The sequence below is a fragment of the Magnolia sinica genome, chromosome 15 (assembly GCF_029962835.1).
Source record: "Magnolia sinica isolate HGM2019 chromosome 15, MsV1, whole genome shotgun sequence".
Lineage (NCBI taxonomy): Eukaryota > Viridiplantae > Streptophyta > Magnoliopsida > Magnoliales > Magnoliaceae > Magnolia > Magnolia sinica.
The window spans coordinates 24,649,989-24,668,971 of NC_080587.1; the positions used below are offsets into that span (position 1 = coordinate 24,649,989).

The 18,983-nt window shown below is 38.3% G+C and overlaps 1 protein-coding gene across 4 annotated transcripts in view; it reads right to left on the reverse strand.

The window, feature by feature from the left end:
- Positions 1–2,134: 2,134 nt before the first annotated feature.
- Positions 2,135–18,983, reverse strand: part of LOC131226667 (probable calcium-transporting ATPase 9, plasma membrane-type) — a 79,196-nt gene continuing 62,347 nt past the window's right edge. For 2 of the 4 annotated variants that reach the window (XM_058222283.1, XM_058222284.1), the window contains one exon: positions 2,135–3,772. In XM_058222283.1, coding sequence (XP_058078266.1) covers positions 3,464–3,772 — 309 coding nt within the window. In that variant the 3' untranslated portion in view covers positions 2,135–3,463. Of the gene's footprint in view, positions 3,773–3,819; positions 3,958–5,332; positions 5,883–18,983 lie in introns of those variants that run through there. The other 2 variants (XM_058222285.1, XM_058222287.1) reach the window with 2 other exon arrangements.

An 18,983-nucleotide genomic window follows, 5' to 3' on the forward strand; every position in this document is an offset into this window, starting at 1 on the left:
CTTAAATCATAATCAAACAAGCAATAGAGAACAAAAAATATAAATAAACATAGAGAACACATGAGTTTTAATTTTAATGTGAAAAACACTTGTGGGGAAAAACCAACGCCACAAAGCAATGATCAATCCACTATAATCAAAAGAAGGTTACAAGTGATGGAATAACTTACCCTAAATTTTCCTTCAAAACTATTGAATATTAGTGCTAAGCTTCTTTCATCATTAACCCTAATTGCAATTAGGAAGGTATTTATATACTCTCGTACAAGTTTAGAAACAAAAACCTGCACTTACTCAAACTTAAAGCGTTCCGCCGGTCAGACCGATGGGTTGAACTAATAGGAATCCACTCACATCCATTGGTCGAATTGAAAACATACAAAAAGTCATAGCGTGCAATATGAGAATGCACTCACAAATTCAGTCAAATCGTTGAGACCCTGGTCGAATCGATGGAGGTCTTTTCTGCTGTAGGATTAAAGGCAAAGGATCAACAGGGTGCACATGCTCCGATGTTATATACATGTCATTTGAACCCGGATTTTTTTATAGTTAGGATCATTAACTCAGTGCAATTTTGGGGCTATTCTCTAACTACAGTACCTCCACGAATTAGTGAGTCCAAATGGCCGTATATATGTCTAGTGTACGGCGGATGATACAGAGGCACCTGGAAATTACTTCGAAATTACATGCCCGGCGTTAAGGTAAGTCAAGTTAAACTATCCAAATTATGGATCCAATTTTTAGGCATATCATAGATCAAAAATCACACTTATCTGATTACCTATTACTGCAGGACAGTTGGACATTTATCTGACAGTTAAAAATGAAAAATATCCAACAGTCGCATTTGGAAAAATGAGTGTCTGCAAATCAGATGATAGGATTGCTCTTTACTAGTGAGTATAGTCATGCAACAGATTAATGAGAGCATCAACCAATACGTCTGACTTAACAACTGTGGGTTCGACAATTTAGTCAGCTTAATTTGAGTTAACGTACGCCACAAGTTCAATTTCCAAATGCCTGCATATAAAGCGCCATACCAATCCAGAGTATCAAATAACTCCCGGTAGCTCAGTGCAGGAGGCCCAAATGCCTCTTTGAGCAGGATAGTTCCTTTTTTGTTTCAGACTTTCATCTTGAAGGGTTTGAATATGAATAAACCAGGCATTTTGTTTTGCAAGCCATTGAGCAGAAAGACATTAAAATGACCCATTTTTTCCCCAATCCATTTTACTTCCCTTTTGTGCTCGAGGCAGAAACGGATGATAATACTAACCCATGTCATTCAATTGGTGTGACTTTCACATGTAAACAGGGCCTAAGGTTCCAAATGGTCTTAGTTCGAGTCTGCAAGTTTTTAAAAGGAGTCCGGATCCAATACAAATCTTTGTAAATTAAACTTAACGTGCAATATGCATCTAAGTATGTTGTAGTCCATGTCGTTAAATCTCTACCATGTATAACAGGAGCAGCTTTTGGACATTTCTGTAACCGTAATTAGCTTACCACGGGGGGGAGATCAGAGTCCATGCCTCTTTGGACATTTCTGTAACCGTAATTAGCTTACCTGGCGTTAAGGTAAGGGTATTTTGGATACTGAAAATTGTGGTTGTTGATTTCACCCACAGAGCAAACGACAGCTTACATTCTATACCTAACCTGTGTTTGGACAATTTTGCCCTTGCAATTAGATAAGGTGGCTTCTCAAGGGCATTGTTGCTTATATGCTTCTTCTCACAAGTAGCTATACAAAGCAGCAAACGGCTTTGTGGGGCCACCACATAAATGTGTTATGTTAACTCCATACATTTGTTGCACTGGTTCAAGTTATGATGTCTGGTTTGGACACTTTTGTTGGGATTAGCCATCCACAATTCAACCCTTCTCTCTTTGCACGTATACGCACACACGTGTTGCTTCACCCTCTCGGCCTTTCTTTTTCTTTTTGGCTTATTCCCTAAGTGTCCCACTCTGTCCTTTCCTCTCCATGTCCGTTGCACATGCCACATTCCCTAGTGTACAATTAATTAAAACACTTGGACACACTTAAGGTAAAGCATTGCATTTGATCCAGGCTCATTTAAAAGTAACAACACATACAAGTAATTTTGAAAACTCAAGGTCATTGTCTAAATTAAACAGTAATAATTGACATCATACTATTGTTTTCCAAGAGAAAGAGACAGCTTGATCGACCGTTTCAACAACATTCATGGGCATTCGTGACTTATTGAAAAAAAAAAACCAACAACATGAATGAGGTTGAGCTACATAGCAGTGTCTGAAACAGAAGGTTTTGAAAGCACATTTATATATCACTTGGAGCTCAAGCAGATGGTGGCCCATCTGGTCAAGCTACGAGAAAGAATGGTGACTAACTCTCTACTCATCTAGAATTCCAATTATACAGCTTCCCACCAAAAATTCCAATCTCATCCATGATTTGAACAGGAAAAAAAAAAACATATAAGAATACCAAGTGAAGGCACACTAGTGCACTTTGTAAGTGAAGTCGCCCTACACTGTACAAAAAGGCAGATCAGATCCACAAATAAAGCGAAACCCACTGTGTAGATGGCCTTGTCTCAAAAATCAGTCTGATCTGACCATTAGGTGGACCATACATGTATGTAGAATGTAAAACATTGGTCAATTTCTCTTTAAACATTCATGTATTGGGTGTATAGAACAAGGCTTCTATACAGGGAAGAGGATTGCCTAGTAACTCAGTATGCCAAGCGTAGTGAGTAAACTCTGTGGGGTCCACCATGATTTATATATTTTATCCACTCCCATCTATTTTACCAGATAATTTTAGGGCCCAAAAATAAAGCATATTCAAAGCTCAAATGGACCACACCACAGGAAACAGTGTGAATTGAACATCTACTGTTGAAAAATTCTTGAGGGCCACAGAAGTTTTGGATCAAGCTTATATTGGTGTTTTCCCTTCATCCATGTTTTTGTGATCTTATGAACAGGTTGGAATGCAAATAAACATCACTGTGGGGCCTAGCAAGGTTTCAACGGTGGAAATCATTATTCCCACTGTTTCATGTGGTATGGTCGACTTCAGCTTTGGATATGCTTCAATTTTGGTCTCAACCCCTTAAATGATCTGGGAAAACAGATGGACGGTGTGGATAAACCACATACATTCACGGTGGGCCCAACAGAGTTTACTCAGTACGATAAGAGCGTACCGAGTAACTCAGTATGCAGTCCGATTTCTCTATACAGTGGATTGCTCGATGAATAGGCATGTTGAGTTCACTTGCAAGTGCACTCAAGCCTGTTCACTTGGAATTTCTCTTTCTATATACAAGCACTTAAAAAGTTGTTAAAAAGGGAATGGACATGTCCTCACCAAGGGGGAAAAAAAGAGGGTCAAAACACTAGTACCAACACCTGTAGCAAACCAAGGTCTGGACTAGTAGACCATTGATCCATTCTTTCATGCCATGTCCGGGCCACTAGAGAGTGGTTCATAACCACGGGGGCCACCAACTACATTCTTGACAGATTTCACTGGAATGCACTTCAAGATGACTGCAATGATCAAGCTCACAGACCCAATTAGGATGCTGAGTAACCATAAATGCCAACTCAGTGATACGGTTTTTGCAATTGCACCTAGATACTCAACTATAATGACTTGGAATACAATTGTGGAAGAAACGACGGAGATGAAGATCCAGTTGCTGAACATGTCATGGAAAACATTCATCTTCTCCATCTCACGGCTGTTTATTTCATTGAATACCTGTACCAACAAGACCACGAGTGTAACATGATTCAGCAGTTGATCCTTGGAAAGTTTGATCGGTAATTCACAGGGTGCATTTGGATGCATTATCTAATTGAATTGCAAGTGTTACTCAACTAAGTGGAAGTAACCAAGATTGTAGTTTGCCTATGTACATTCATATTGAGGGTCTGGGCTCCAAACTGCAAGCACATCAATTTCAGGTTTGGAACCAGAAGGAACATAATTGAAATTTGAGGCTACATGCTCATTCTGAATGCTAGGAAACACCATTCATTTATTTTTGTTATCCAATTTTATCTTGCATCCAAATGCAGCCTTACAGCTAGAACTTAAGAATGTGAAAAGATTAGAGATAAATTGATGTTTGCAGATTATAGATATTTCATAGGGAAGTTCTCGATGAGAACAGTGAGCAAAATTTTATAAGAGCCTGCACTTTAAAATATTCAGTAAGGAGAAGGAATAAAGGGTTCATGTAAGCAATGATTTAAATATCAGTCTCGATGCATGTATCGCACCCTTAGGAAATGGAAATATATTGGTATCGCATGGGAAATATCTCATGGATCAGGAAATGTATCACTAATTGAGGGAAACATTAGGAAATGATGGAATTTTTCAATAAACTTTAAGATATACTGTAACAGAAATGGTTACACACTTAGAACTCAAAAAAATCACGAACAAATAATTATGCACAACAAGTTTCCTTTATATGTAGTCCTAACTATGCATTGTCTGACAAACGTGATACAATTATATCTAAAATGAGTTCATTTAATTCATAAATCATACAATACAAGTATAAGAAAATATTCCCCTAAAAAAATTCAGGAGAAAAAATGGGATTTTTTGGGGGTTATTTGCGATCCTTTTTTTTTCCAAATTTCTCGTAGGGGAATGTGTTGCAATGTATTGCCGATGCATATCATAATGTATTGCAATATATCATTGATACGAAGGAATTTTATGAAGGGTTTTTGGAAAAATATCGTAATGTATCGACATATCACAATATATCGACAATATATTGCAATATTTTGTACGATACAAGGGAATTTAACAACTCCCCTTATATATCGTATTGTCTACATGCAGTCTTGATAGGTCAACCAATATATCTTTCGATGCTATCAATATTTAAATCATTGCATGTAAGTTCCCTGATTACCCCTTACACATTAGGGGTCGTTTGGGAGCATGTATTTGATATGCATTGGCAATTATCATAGAATCCATTTGAAATGGAATCACTAGTTGTGTTTGGCATCCTAAAGACAAAATCCATTGGAATCAATGTGAAAGTGTTTGGCTGTCTATATTTGGAATGCATTTGTGGAGAGAGAGTGAGAGAGAGGAATGTGACTTGCAAATTGGTGGTAATCAATAGTAATTGGAATTCATGTGAAATGGAATCACATGGTTTTGCTATGACTACAAAAATAGGTTTTTGGTGTATTTGATGTGAATTGGATTCCAATTCACATCAAATACACTATTCCAAACACACCAATTACCACTGATTACCCACTCCCAAACGACCCCTTAGTGAAGCAATGTTCAACTATCCAGACCATTGATCAGATGGGCCTCACCAAGGATGTTGGATGACCCAAAAATCTTCCTAGTCAGAAGATCCTAGCCATCTAGCCTTTGGACTTTTTTCGAGGCAATTATGCATTTTTTTCATAACTTTCTTTTAATAGGTTCCTGATTGAAGGGTTAGGATATTCAATCTGCCATATTTTCAATGCATTCATGATCCATGGTGCAGTTGAAAGGATCAACAATATGGATGATTAAAACATGGAACCATCTTGTGTAGAATGGGTGCATCTGGACACCCTCTTACACGATTATTCCTCCTGCCAGGCATTTACATCAAGAACTCCCCAAAGGTTCTATCACTCTTTAGTTTTTTGGAAGTCACTATTCAGGCAAATCTTCAGCTTCCGAGTGCAGAAACCAACACTTGTTATCTATAAAAGGATAGGTTATTCAGAAAGCTAGACTGGAATTTTGTGCTGAGATCGTTTGTCTACAAATCCTCGAATCTCCACATCCCGCTTCAATGATATATTAATGTAAAAAAGAGGATTGAATTCTGTAGCAATGCCAAGATATGGATATGATCAGAACATGCAAAACGGCATGATACATGTGCTTTATAACTTAAATGAAATGAATGCCTTGTTATAGTAAGACCTGAAACAGGCCAACAATAAATCATGACTTCTTCATTGTCCTACTGAACCCTGCTAAGGCTATTCAAGAGGCTAGATGTACCAGATATGGACTTTTCTTCCGATGGGTCCAATCATGTATATGCTGAGGCTAGAAGATCAGATTGGTTTGGTTATCACGTGGGTCATGGACGTATCTCAGACCATTGGTAACACACACACACCCTCTCCTTTTGGTATGAATATGACCCACTTGATGCTTATACATGGCCCAAAATCTTGGGCAATGGCACAAATGTTTGGTCCACCTGATGAAGGATCCCACAAAACATGGTGCATTGCCACATGTGGAGAGACGGATTAGAAAGTCCTCATGTCAGTAGCCTTTGATTTCCGAATGGGCAATGGACTGGTGAACAATTGGCCATGAAGGCTATATAAGCCTTCCAGCATCTAGTATACGATACAGACTCCAACAAGTGCACTTAGGAGTTCATATTCCCTCTACAATGAACCACCAAGATGGTACTGTTGGAGGCCCTATCACATGACATCTTTGGAAAGAATCTTGAGCCACTGCTAGAATCATTTCCATTTTTTATGAGGCAAGTGAAAATGAGTACACTTTGTCTATGTTGTGATTGGAGATGATATGATGAGATGGCCTGATGATCAGATCTAACCATGTTTTTATTTTTATTTTTCCCTTTGATTGATGATTGGAAACCATCCATTTTCTGGATTCTATCCTCTAAACGTTATAGGAAGAAAATTAAGCTGATTGGATGGCATTGGCCATTACTAACTGTAGCTGAATTAAGAAAATTAAAAAGAACTTTTAATGGCTCACATTTAACTATAAATATCGAAGGTCAGGATCATCATTGAGAAATGATTTGGGGATCTCTCTCTCTCTCGGGATCATCATTGAGAAATGATTTGGGGATCTCTCTCTCTCTCTCTCTCTCTCTCTCTCTCTCTCTCTCTCTCTCTCTCTCTCTCTCTCTCTCTCTCTGTGTGCGCGCTATAATTAAGACCATGTTCTGTATGACAGTTCTTCATGGAGGAAACAATACAGCAATCCAACCAGCTATCACTAAGAAGATCTATTTGCAGCCCAATGTACATAAAAAAAGGCTGAAGAAAATTACCCCAAATAGTGCATTCACTGCAGAAATGCAATGGAGGAATAGCTGATCAACTGACTCTTCGTCGTTCTTAAACATGATGCACCTGTTAGGGATTGTGAGGTTCCTTTTCTTCATATTATCAACTGTCAGAATTTTGTTCGTCTTGGCCACCCAAGCAAACACTTCAACCTGATGTGGGATAGGAACCCTCTATACTTTGGAACATGGATAGACAAACCCATCATTTGCACAAATTACCAAGAAATCCATGCTCACCTCCTAAAGCTTACTTAAAAGCACCCCATATGATCTCAGCTCCTCAACGTTAAAGGGGGCTTTTGGATGCTTGTGACTTTTCAAGTTGTAAACAAGTTACACCTGGAAGAGGTGTGAGTTGTTTACAGGTAAGTAAATCACTTCTGTTTCTCAGGATTTTAAATGCATTGAACAGCTGTAACTGATTGACAGCTTGTAACTCTCTTATAGGTGAAACTTCCTGTCCAAACAACACTTGTGAGTTACCTCTAAAGCCTTCACAACTAATAGAACTTACAGACATCCAAACCAACCCCAAGATTTCTACAGAGCACCACATTCTAGACAATAGAACTCCCCGAAACATTCGTAGGAATCCTTGACAAACTCATCTTAACAAATGGATGGAAGAATAAAGGGGCGAACAATTCTAGATAATAGAACTCCTCGAAACATTCGTAGAACTCCCCGAAACATTCCTAGGAATCCTTTTCTTCTCCAAACACTCATGTGAATTGTTGGACCAGAAAACCTTTATATCTTTTCTTGAATCAAGTCTGAACCATCTTGTGAAACACTTTTACAACAGATGGAACCTCATCTCTACTTCTCATAAAATATAACCAAGTAAAGCATGACTAATCAACAATAAAAGAGATAAAATATCTATAGCCAACCACAGAAACAACAGGGTTATAACATGATGGGGCTTGCTGGCAAGAAAAGAAACAAATAAAAAAATGGGATGAAGAGAAGAGGAGAAGAGAGTTATCTAATTAGGTTTCCTACTCTGATACCATGTTAAATTTATGGTGTTTGATAAGAAAATGGGAAAGGAACAATGAGAGAGCTTGAAATCCTCTCTCACAGTCTCTTAGTTATGAGAAGGTGGAGATAACAACAGTTACATGGAGATAATAACGGAGATGTAAGAACAGTTTCATGGAGACGCGAATAGTTAGAAAAGATAAATATACACACATGTTGCAACATTGGGGTACCTAAGAGGCTGAGACTCTACAAAATGTGACATTTCCAACAGATATGATAGCTGAGGTCGAACTAGGAATTAAACTCTCTAGTCCAAATCAAATCGATGTTAAATATCTTGATATGTAGGTGACTAAAAGAAAGGCATAAAAAGTTAGTAAAAAGCTTGATAACAATATGGTGTGATGGTTGTGCGATTGGACTTGCCCTACGAAGAAATTGTGATTAATTTGTGGTGTACTCCACGAGTGGTACAATATTTTACAAGTCAGTTGATGCATCTAGAAATGTGAAAGATGTGAAGTATACATTACATGATGGGGACATAATGCGCACACGCGCACGCACACCACCCGCCTACGCACGTACATACACAGAAGGAGGGCCCCACCATCGATCTAGCTCGACGACAACGTCCAAGGAGGGCCTTCTAGCTAGAAGACGAAGTTTTTGTTCAAAAGGGTGGGCCCGATAGTCAAGAAAAGTCCATCATGGGATCTCATGATCATGGCCCACTCGTCGGATTGATGTCATATTTTAGGTTTTGCTAATTGTTATTATTTAGAACATCGTGAATGCTTTAGATTTCTTTGTTTGGTTTTTATTTTAGTTTACTCCACCTCGAAGTAATAGGTTTTCACATTGTGCAAGTTTTGGGGTATAGGATTTTCCCTATAAATAGGCACCCCTTGTAGTTCTTTTCATGCATTCAAGTTTAATAAAAATTCTTGTTTTATTTTTCTGCTCTCTTTGTGAGTTGTGGAAGAATTCAAAAGTGGGTGCGAAGCCCTCCCTTCTTCAAAGGGCTAACTACTATGGTGCGAAGCTACATCTATCCCCATTCGCCCCTACCCTCTTCCATCCATATTTCTCATTTTCTATCATTATTATTGCTTTGAATTTCTCAGCTTTTGCAGCTATTCATCCCCCTACAGCCAGTTTCCAAAATTTGGACCTGTAGAAGGACTAAAACTTCGGCGGAGCACTACGCCTCGACCTTACGTCGGATCGTCGTCAAACTTGAAGAGATTGGAGGTCTCCTCCGGCCGACCAAGGTCTAAGTGCCACTTTATGGAGGTGGGCTTCCATCACACGTGCGGCCAGCCCACCCGCGCACGTGCGTCAGTTCCGGGTCACCATTTGTACGCAGGAGCTTTCTCCAGATCAGGTTTCCCTCTTTTCATTCCTATTTCCTAAACCCTAGCCTTAGTTTGCATTAGCCCTAATTTATTTGCCTATTTTTTTCACCCTAGGGTTCCTTGAATTGAAATTGAGGAATCCCTTGGATTGGGGACTGATTCTTATGCATGTGTAGTTGATTTCTATTTCCCTTTGATATCATTTGGCTTATAATTTTTATTGGTCCAGCCCTAGCCTGTGTCGGCCTGGACCCGCATAGATTCCCCTTTCATTGAATGTTTGGACTATCATGTGGGATGTGGAATTTGTGTAACTGTTTTTGAATTGATATGATCTAAGCCTGAATTCTTACACATCATACTTGAATTTCTTGTCCTGTATCAAATTTGGTATTAAAGCTTAGGGTTCTTATAGGGAAATACATTACATGTTTAGGGTTAGTTTGTTTGAGTCCATCATGCATTCAGTTCATCATATGTAGCTTTTAGGAGTCCATAGTCCCGGATATTAGTTGCTGAAATTTCTGTTAGCAGGAAGTAAGCAATTTACATTGCCATAACTTTCTGTTATTCCCTTATTTTGACAACTATATTGCTGGATTTTAGTAGCACTACGTAGTTTCCCTCATATAGAGTCTCATAGAATCATTTAGTCCCATATAGTCGTTGTAGAAAGTCCTTAAGTGGAGTTGCAAGTTGTACGCCCACACGTGCGGGTCATGGTTTTGGCTAACACCCTACACTAAACATGGAACAACTGCTAGAGTCACTAAACAAGTTGTCCCAGCAGATCGAGTCTTGGGGTAAGCGCTTAGAATAAAACATAGATCAACGCCTTGACCAAATAGAGGCCTCCCTCAAGACAAACCCTACCATTAGAGAAGATAGCCAATCTCGGGCAGGTGGCCAGGAGGATAGACCAATGAATGGAGGTGGCCAAGGAATCAGTCATGGGCATGTACCCGTACCCCCACCCCATGAGGGACATTAAGACCATTATTTTGAGGGGTACAACATGTGCGGCCTTGTGGCTAGAGAGTGTGCACCAGAGGCTAGTGTAGAGTTACCTACTGAGGCCATTCCAGTAGTGAATTAGTTTCATGATGTCTTTCCTGATGATCTACTGGATGAGTCTCCCCCTAGGAGGGATATAAAGCACACCAGAACATGGGACACCGTAATACCTATAGCCGAGTTTGCGTTTAATAGTTCTATCGATAGGTCCACAGGTCTCAGTCCTTATGAAGTCATTACTAGTAATAAACCTGAGAAACCTATTGATCTTGTCCCTATGTCACTGTCCTATGGGCCATCAGAGCCTGCAGAGTCTTTTGGGCATCACATTCATTCATGGCATCTAGAAATCAGGCAAATTTTCTACAGACAAGCGTAAATGTTTCAAGGAATTCAATATAAGGGACTTTGTGATAGTCCGCATCAGGCCCGAGCGGTATCCTCCAGGGGCCGTTCGTAAGTTACACGCGCGTAGTGCTGGACTCATCAAAATTATAAAACGAAACGGTCTCAATGCGTATGTGGCAAATCTTCCACCCTCCATGGGAATTAGTTCTACATTCAATGTGGAAGATCTGGTTGTATTTCAAGGGGCCATTGATGCATTGTCCAGCTTTTTGCCTAACCATCCTGATTCATTAGACTTTTCCTTTGATCCATGGCCCCTTCCCGACCCATTTTCCCAGCCTCTACCTCCCATACGTATCCATCCCGACCCATCTTCCCAGTTACTATGTCCCATACCTACCCCTCCTAACCCATTTTTCCAAGCTATACCTCCCATACCTACCCGTCCCGACCCATTTTCCCAACCTCTACCTCCCATACCTACCTATCCTGACCCATCTTCCTAGCTACTTTGTCCCATGCCTAACCTTCCCGACCCATTTTCTTAGCCTTTACCTCACATACCTACCCTTCCCACACCTAGAGAGGAAATAGAGGATATTCTGGACCATCAGATAATATCCATGTCGGACGGCGGGTTTCATAAGTACCTGGTTAAATGGAAGTCACGCCCAGCTTCAAACAGCACATGGCTCACTGAGGAAGAGCTTCAGAGACTTGATCCTGATATCCTTGATCGTTTCAAGAGTTTTATTTTTCCAGTGGCGAAATCTTCGCAGCTGGGGAGAATTGATGGGGACATTATGCGCATACGCGCATGCACATCACCCCTTTATGCACGTACGTACGCAGAAGGAGGGCCCCACCATCAATCTAGCTCGACGACAACGTCCAGGGAGGGCCTTCTAGCTAGAAGATGAAGTTTTGGTTCAAAATGGTGGGCCCGATAGTCAAGAAAAGCCCATCATGGAATCTCATGATCATGGCCCACTCGTCGGATTGATGTCATATTTTAGGTTTTGCTTATTGTTATTATATAGAACATCGTGAACGCTTTAGATTTTTTTGTTTGGTTTTTATTTTAGTTTACTTCACCACCAAGTAATAGGTTTTCACATGGTGCGAGTCTCGGGGTATAAGATTTTCCATATAAATAGGCACCCCTTGTAGTTCTTTTTATACATTCAAGTTTAATAAAAATTTCTGCTTTATTTTTCTGCTCTCTTCATGAGTTGTGGAAGAATTCAAAAGTGGGTGCGAAGCCCTCCCTTCTTCGAAGGGCTAACTACCGTAGTGCAAAGCCACATCTATCCCCATCCGCCCCTACCCTCTTCCATCCATATCTCTCATCTTCTATCATTATCATTGCTTTGAATTTTCCAGCTTTTGCAGCTATTCATCCCCCTACAGCCAGTTTTCAAAATCTGGACCTGTAGGAAGGCTAGAACTTCAGTGGAGCACTACGCCTCGACCTTACATCGGATCGTCATCAAACTTGGAGAGATTGGAGGTCTCCCCCGGCCGACCAAGGCCTAAGTGTCACTTTGGAGAGGTGGGCTTCTATCACACGTGCGGCCAGCCCACCCACGCACGTGCGTCAACTCCGGGTCACCATCTGCACGCAGGAGCTTTCTCCGGGTCAGGTTTTCCTCTTTTCATTCCTATTTCCTAAACCCTAGCCTTAGTTTGCATTAGCCTTAATTTATTTGCCCTTTTTTTTCACCCTAGGGTTCCTTGAATTGAAATTGGGGAATCCCTTGGATTAGGGACTGATTCTTATGCATGTGTGGCTGATTTCTATTTCCCTTTGACATCGTTTGGCTTATAATTTTTATTGGTCCAGCCCTAGCCTGTGTTGGCCTGAACCCACATAGATTCTCCTTTCATTGAATGTTTGGACTATCATGTGGGATGTGGAATTTGTGTAACTGTTTTTGAATTGGTATGATCTAAGCCTGAATTCTTGCACATCATACTTGAATTTCATGTCCTGCATCATTCCAACTTCTGGTGGTTCATATGGTTATAAATGACAAAATCAATTATGGTTGTTGACATAATGTTGATGGAAAAGAGGACACACTTCTTCTGGAATCCATGCACAACATATTGCATTGACGCCTCATGCCAGAGGCTATTGAAAATTTGGATAAGTTAAAAGAAATAGATGATACAATAGGGACGATTAGTAGCTTTATATACAATCATAATTGGTGGTGGACTTAATGAGGATTTGTACAGAAAATCATGTGTTGCTTCAACCAAGAATAACCCAATTTCCCATATTTGACATCTCATTGAAGAGTACATGTAGATAGACATTTGTTATGCAGATGTTTAAATTGAAAGATTGGCCAAATTCAGAATAGGCGGAAGCAAAGGCCAGAGCGTATGAAAGCAAGTAACAACCAGTGTTGTCAAACTCCTACGATTTACGATTTGCAACATATGATTTGAGTCGAATCTTAAGCAAAAAGATATGAATCCCACCTTGAATCCCTGTTTTATGTGAATCCTACAATTCTATAATTTGAATCATTCAATTTACTATTCAAATTTTACTTCTTCTCTTCTATTTTAAGCTTCACTTAGCTTTCATATTATGTTTTTAAATTGTAGGAGCTTTAAGAACTATTTAAAAAAGGTAAATTATTTTATTTATTCTTTATAAGAAATTAGATGATACATATTCTCTTCAATGTTAAATCATGGATTTTTTTTTAATGATTTCTGACTTCTTAACTGGTTGAAACACCAAATTGATGTATGACTTATTTGGAATATTTTTATGGATGGTTACAATCATATGTTGATTTATATGTATTATTGATTTTTTTTATGACAATAGGGTTATATGTATTATTGAATGATGGTTAGAAATCAAAATATCTTTTTTCATCAGTCTACAGAATCAAATACGGCTTTTCAAACATAATTTTACACTTAAGAAAGGTAACAAGAACATAAATTATTAAAAGATCCTTGTAGGGAAATTTCTTGAAAGACAAAAAAATAAGGGAAGATAAGAATCATTTAACACTATCATGACACGATAATACTAGGTGCATATTGATGGCAAAAGTATAATTGATTAGTTTAATATTTATTTTGTTACGATTTATTTATATTTTCCATTCTTTTCAAAATTTTAAGAAAATTATTTTTATATATATATCTTACAATACGCGATTCAATACGGTTCAGCCCCTATTACTATTTGTGATACGATAATGATTTTGACAACACTGGTAACGACAATTATCAACTCAGAGAACATCCAGATGAAAGCCAAGGAAACAAATGCCACAATTGAACCTCTTGCTGAAATCCTCAATTTGTTATGTAGGAATGTAAAGCAAACAATGGGATTCTTGTATGATTCAGTGAATCATGCAAAACTGACAATGAAAATCAAAGTAGAGGATGTAAGAAATACTACAAGATTATTGATAAAAGGTGCAATAAGCAGCTCCATCAAAATATTTACATCGTGGGTAATGATTATTAATTATTTTTCTTATGAAATGTCATTGTTTTTATCTAAGAATAGTACTAATTCTATTGATTTAACACTTTTGCAGTTTATTTCTTTAATCCCATTTGTTTGTACAGTAACTTCTCCACCCATCAAGAAGTACTCAAAGGCTTAGAATCTTATTTGGTATTTGCATAACGGAGCCAAGGGTTGATGTACAAGTTAGGGCTATAATCAGATATCTATAGTTACACATTTTTATCTACATATTGTTGTCTTGATCTTAATTCTAATTAAGATTAAATATTCCTATCTCAGGTTAAATTGTATATAAGTTCAATGCAAATCTTTGGAACAAAGTAGACAAGGGCATCCCAACAAGATCTGGCCCAGGTAATTGTAATTACTTGGTTTAAATTTTAACTATCATGTAGTATTATAGATTGATGGTTTTCAACAAATGTAACTTCTTGTTTCAAAATTTAGCCAACTGGTGTTTAAATTATGGAGAAGCTCCATACTTCAAAAGGTTCATAGACAAGAAATCTACTAAGGATTTGCAATGCTAGAGAAATTGCTTACCTCCACTAAAATATTAGAGTACCCAAGAGAGAGCATGTAAAAGTAAGAAAGAACCCAAGGTTTCATCAACCAACAACGACAATTTAATCCATTAGGCATGGTGAAGTTGGTCATCAAGTCCTCCCTCCCAACCCACCCTCCTCCCACCATTCAACATATCTATCACCTTCTAGGATTGTCCTTGCATATGACTTGGACTAAAGTGAACTTCCTCAACATTCCTGTGAAATGATCTTTGGGAATTGCTATTACAGTAAGCCACCTGTACATCCCAAACAGGAAATGAAGAGTTTGCTATCAACTTCCATCCAAACGAGTTCGCTATCAACTTCGATTGTCCATACATATGAATTGGATGATGTTAGACAGGACATATGCCTTGTATAGCCGATTTTATAGATAGACGATGTATAAGTAGAAGATTTTGTATTTATCATCTTACCTTGTATAGTCGTTGAAAAGCTCTATATATTCAACCCTACAGGGTTGTATCAAACACACAGAAAAGCAAAGGAGAATCATTTTCTTCATAGCCTTCATCGTTTTCTCTTTATTAACATGGTATCAGAGAGATACCGATCCTAATCCGGCATCTTCTTCATCACCGGCACCACCGTCTATCAAATCCGGCCCTCCCCTGTCTCCTCCCCTATCAGATCCGGCCCTCCCGAAGCACGTCCGATCAGCCCCAGGCCTGCGCACGCACCTGTGCCCGTCCCTGCCCACGCACGTCCCTGAGCACCTCTCTGCTCCACCTACTGCTGCATCCAATCCCTAACGTCCTCATCTTTTGATCTGTTGATTTGTTGCTATCTACTGTTGCATCCAATCCTTGTTGATCTACTATTGTCTCTGTCTTTTGCTGGTTGCTGTTCTGATCTGTGGCCGCAAGGTACTTTATTCTTTAGCATCGTTCTTATCTCTTCCCAGCTATGGATAAAGACTCCCGTACAGAGGCCCCACGATGTAGTTTCAATGGCACCAACTACAATCGATGGGTCATCCACTTTCAAAGTTTTCTCAAGGGTTGTGGTTTGTTGTAACGTCTCGGAAAAATCCGTACAAAGGCCCGAGTACCACCTCAGGCAGAAATCACTAAGGACCAAATTCTTTAAAAATTAGACGAGAATTAACTAAGTGTTAAACTAGATTATCTGTGTAATTAGCTCTAACCACTTTAAATACGAACCAAGGTGTCTCGTATCGGTATCGGTTGGCGTAACGGTGTCCTCCAAAACCAATACGGATACGGGGGCGTAACGGTGATACGGGAGCGTAGCGGCTCGTAACGGCGCAATTTTTTTTTTTTGCCAAAAAAATATGAAAAAATATGAATTAAATCCAGAATATTCTAAGCATTCCAAATATGCATTCATTTATAAATTGGAACATGTTTATGGTGGTGTAACGGTCCACTCTTTGGTGAGAAGTTGTATCGGACTGTCTGATGAATTTATGAACCAGATAACCTGAATTTGATTACAAAATTCATATATTTAATTTTCTAACTATCTACTATCAATGATAGATATATTAGAATGAATGTAAAATGAAAATATCTTACATTAGGTGTTTGCAATTATTTTTGAGGAATTTCTCGAACATACCGGTGGTCCTGTGCAGTGTGGTGCACGTGACTGTGATAGTGTGATTCCTTTCTATGACCTAACATCCTCAAGTCAAGAATATTAAAAAATAATAATTAGTAGTGTCTGATATACTCCCCTGCAACTTGATTAAGGATTACTTGATTGGTTGTCAAGGGAGCTATTTTAAATACAAGTTCGGCAGTGTCAAGTGTGTGCATGGCTTCTTGCAATAATACTGTTGTGAGCTGTCTGCTGCAAATACTTACCTTAACACAAATATATACTCACAATCACAAGTCACCACTAAAATGAAAATCTATTTTTTTGTAGTTGCTCGACCTCCACATCATCGTCATCGTCACCATCAGGCTGAGGCTGTCCAATGGGTGTAGGTGTTGCAAATCCATAATATCCAGTGCCAGAAGGAAATACTAGATAAACGAAACCAGATGATGACTGATCCTGACTAGGCAACGACTTTAACCCCGAGTAAGGATATCCATCAACGCCCTGTCGAATAGCCATACTGGTGCCCGTACTCAGGTTGTTGAGAATCTTGAGATTGAGAGTGTGTCTGTTGTGATGAGTAACTTGGATTTGGATCTAGATATTTAGAATCATATAGATATTGATTGGGAAGACTACTCCAACATGAATGTGATGGAACAAGCTCAGTATAACCACCATAATTCAATTCACCATAAGAATATCCATCATAATAACCAAGACCATGAGCCTGCTGATGTTCCGAACCTCCCGGACCCTGTGCACCACTAGATGTACCCACCTCCTGCTGGCTGTATCGTGACTCGATACACTCATAAGTCCGACCTCGTGTACCACCTCGTCGATGTTCAACGGCACTTCCAGTTGCACTCCCACTCCCACTCCCACTGCCCCCCTGTATCACACACTAACCCATACGTGCCAAACATGCAGCGACGTTCTTCCTCTTCACGAGCTAGACGCAAGCTCTCTCTCCTAGCTATAGTAAATTCTCGATCTGAATCTTCGTCATAATCAATAATATCTTCATCACGAATGCCCATATATTCAGGACCAAACACTTCCTGTCGAGCTGCATCCAAAATATCATCTTTCTTCTTTTGTACAGCAACACGTTTACCCTTCGACTCATCCAGACTAGCTTGCATTAAAAGCATTATCTCTTTCGGTACTCTACTACATGGCGCAACTTGATCCTTTCGATATGCCAAATGTTGTTTGAGACGGGTAATTCCACCAGTCACTAATCTATCACAATACTTGCACTTCATTTGATGCCTAGTACCACCAACCCTCTCACAATGTTGCCATCCAATATCATCACTTACTTGTTGTTAGCCAGACCCAGACATTTCTTTAGGTTTAGGTAGACACTAGATAATTAGATATGAGTATGAGTGTATGTCTGTATGACCTATGTTAATAAAGATGATTTTATATTCTAACTAAACCCTAAGAAGCTCCAAGGCAAAACCTGTCCAATATAAGCAAATAAAAACATAAAGTCACTAATTCGAAAATAGAAAAAAATTATAAAATGACACCCCAAATCTGTAAAATACACATTAACATGTTCTACTATGATTAACACATCACATGACATGATTAAAACAGTAAAACAATCGTTAAAAAATTATTTTTCGAATATTTAAAAAAAGGCCCATAATTAATGCGTAAATAGAAAAAAATATTAAAAAATTATAAAATGGCACCCCAAATCTGTAAAATGCACATTAACATATTCTACTATGATTAACACATCATATGGCATGATTAAAACAGCAATACAACCATTAAAAATTGATTTTTTGAATTTTAAAAAAAAAATAGAAAAAAATATTTAAAAAATATAAAATGGCACCCCAAATCTGTAAAATGCACATTAACATGTTCTCCTATGATTAACACATCATATGGCATGATTAAAACAGCAAAACAATCATTAAAAATTGATTTTTTGAATTCTAAAAAAAAGGGGCAAAATTCATGCGTAAATAGAAAAAAATATTTAAAAAATATAAAATGGTACCCCAAATCTGTAAAATGCACATTAACATGTTCTACTATGATTAACACATCATATGGCATGATTAAAACAGCAAAACAATCATTAAAAATTGATTTTTTGAATTTTGAAAAAAAGGGGCAAAATTCATGCGTAAATAGAAAAAAAATATTTAAAAAATATAAAATGGTACCCCAAATCTGTAAAATGCACATTAACATGTTCTACTATGATTAACACATCATATGGCATGATTAAAACAGCAAAACAATCATTAAAAATTGATTTTTTGAATTTTAAAAAAAAGGGGCAAAATTCATGCGTAAATAGAAAAAAATATTTAAAAAATATAAAATGGGACCCCAAATCTGTAAAATGCACATTAACATGTTCTAATATGATTAACACATCATATGGCATGATTAAAACAACAAAACAACCATTAAAAATTGATTTTTCGAATTTTAAAAAAAAAAGGTCAAAATTCAT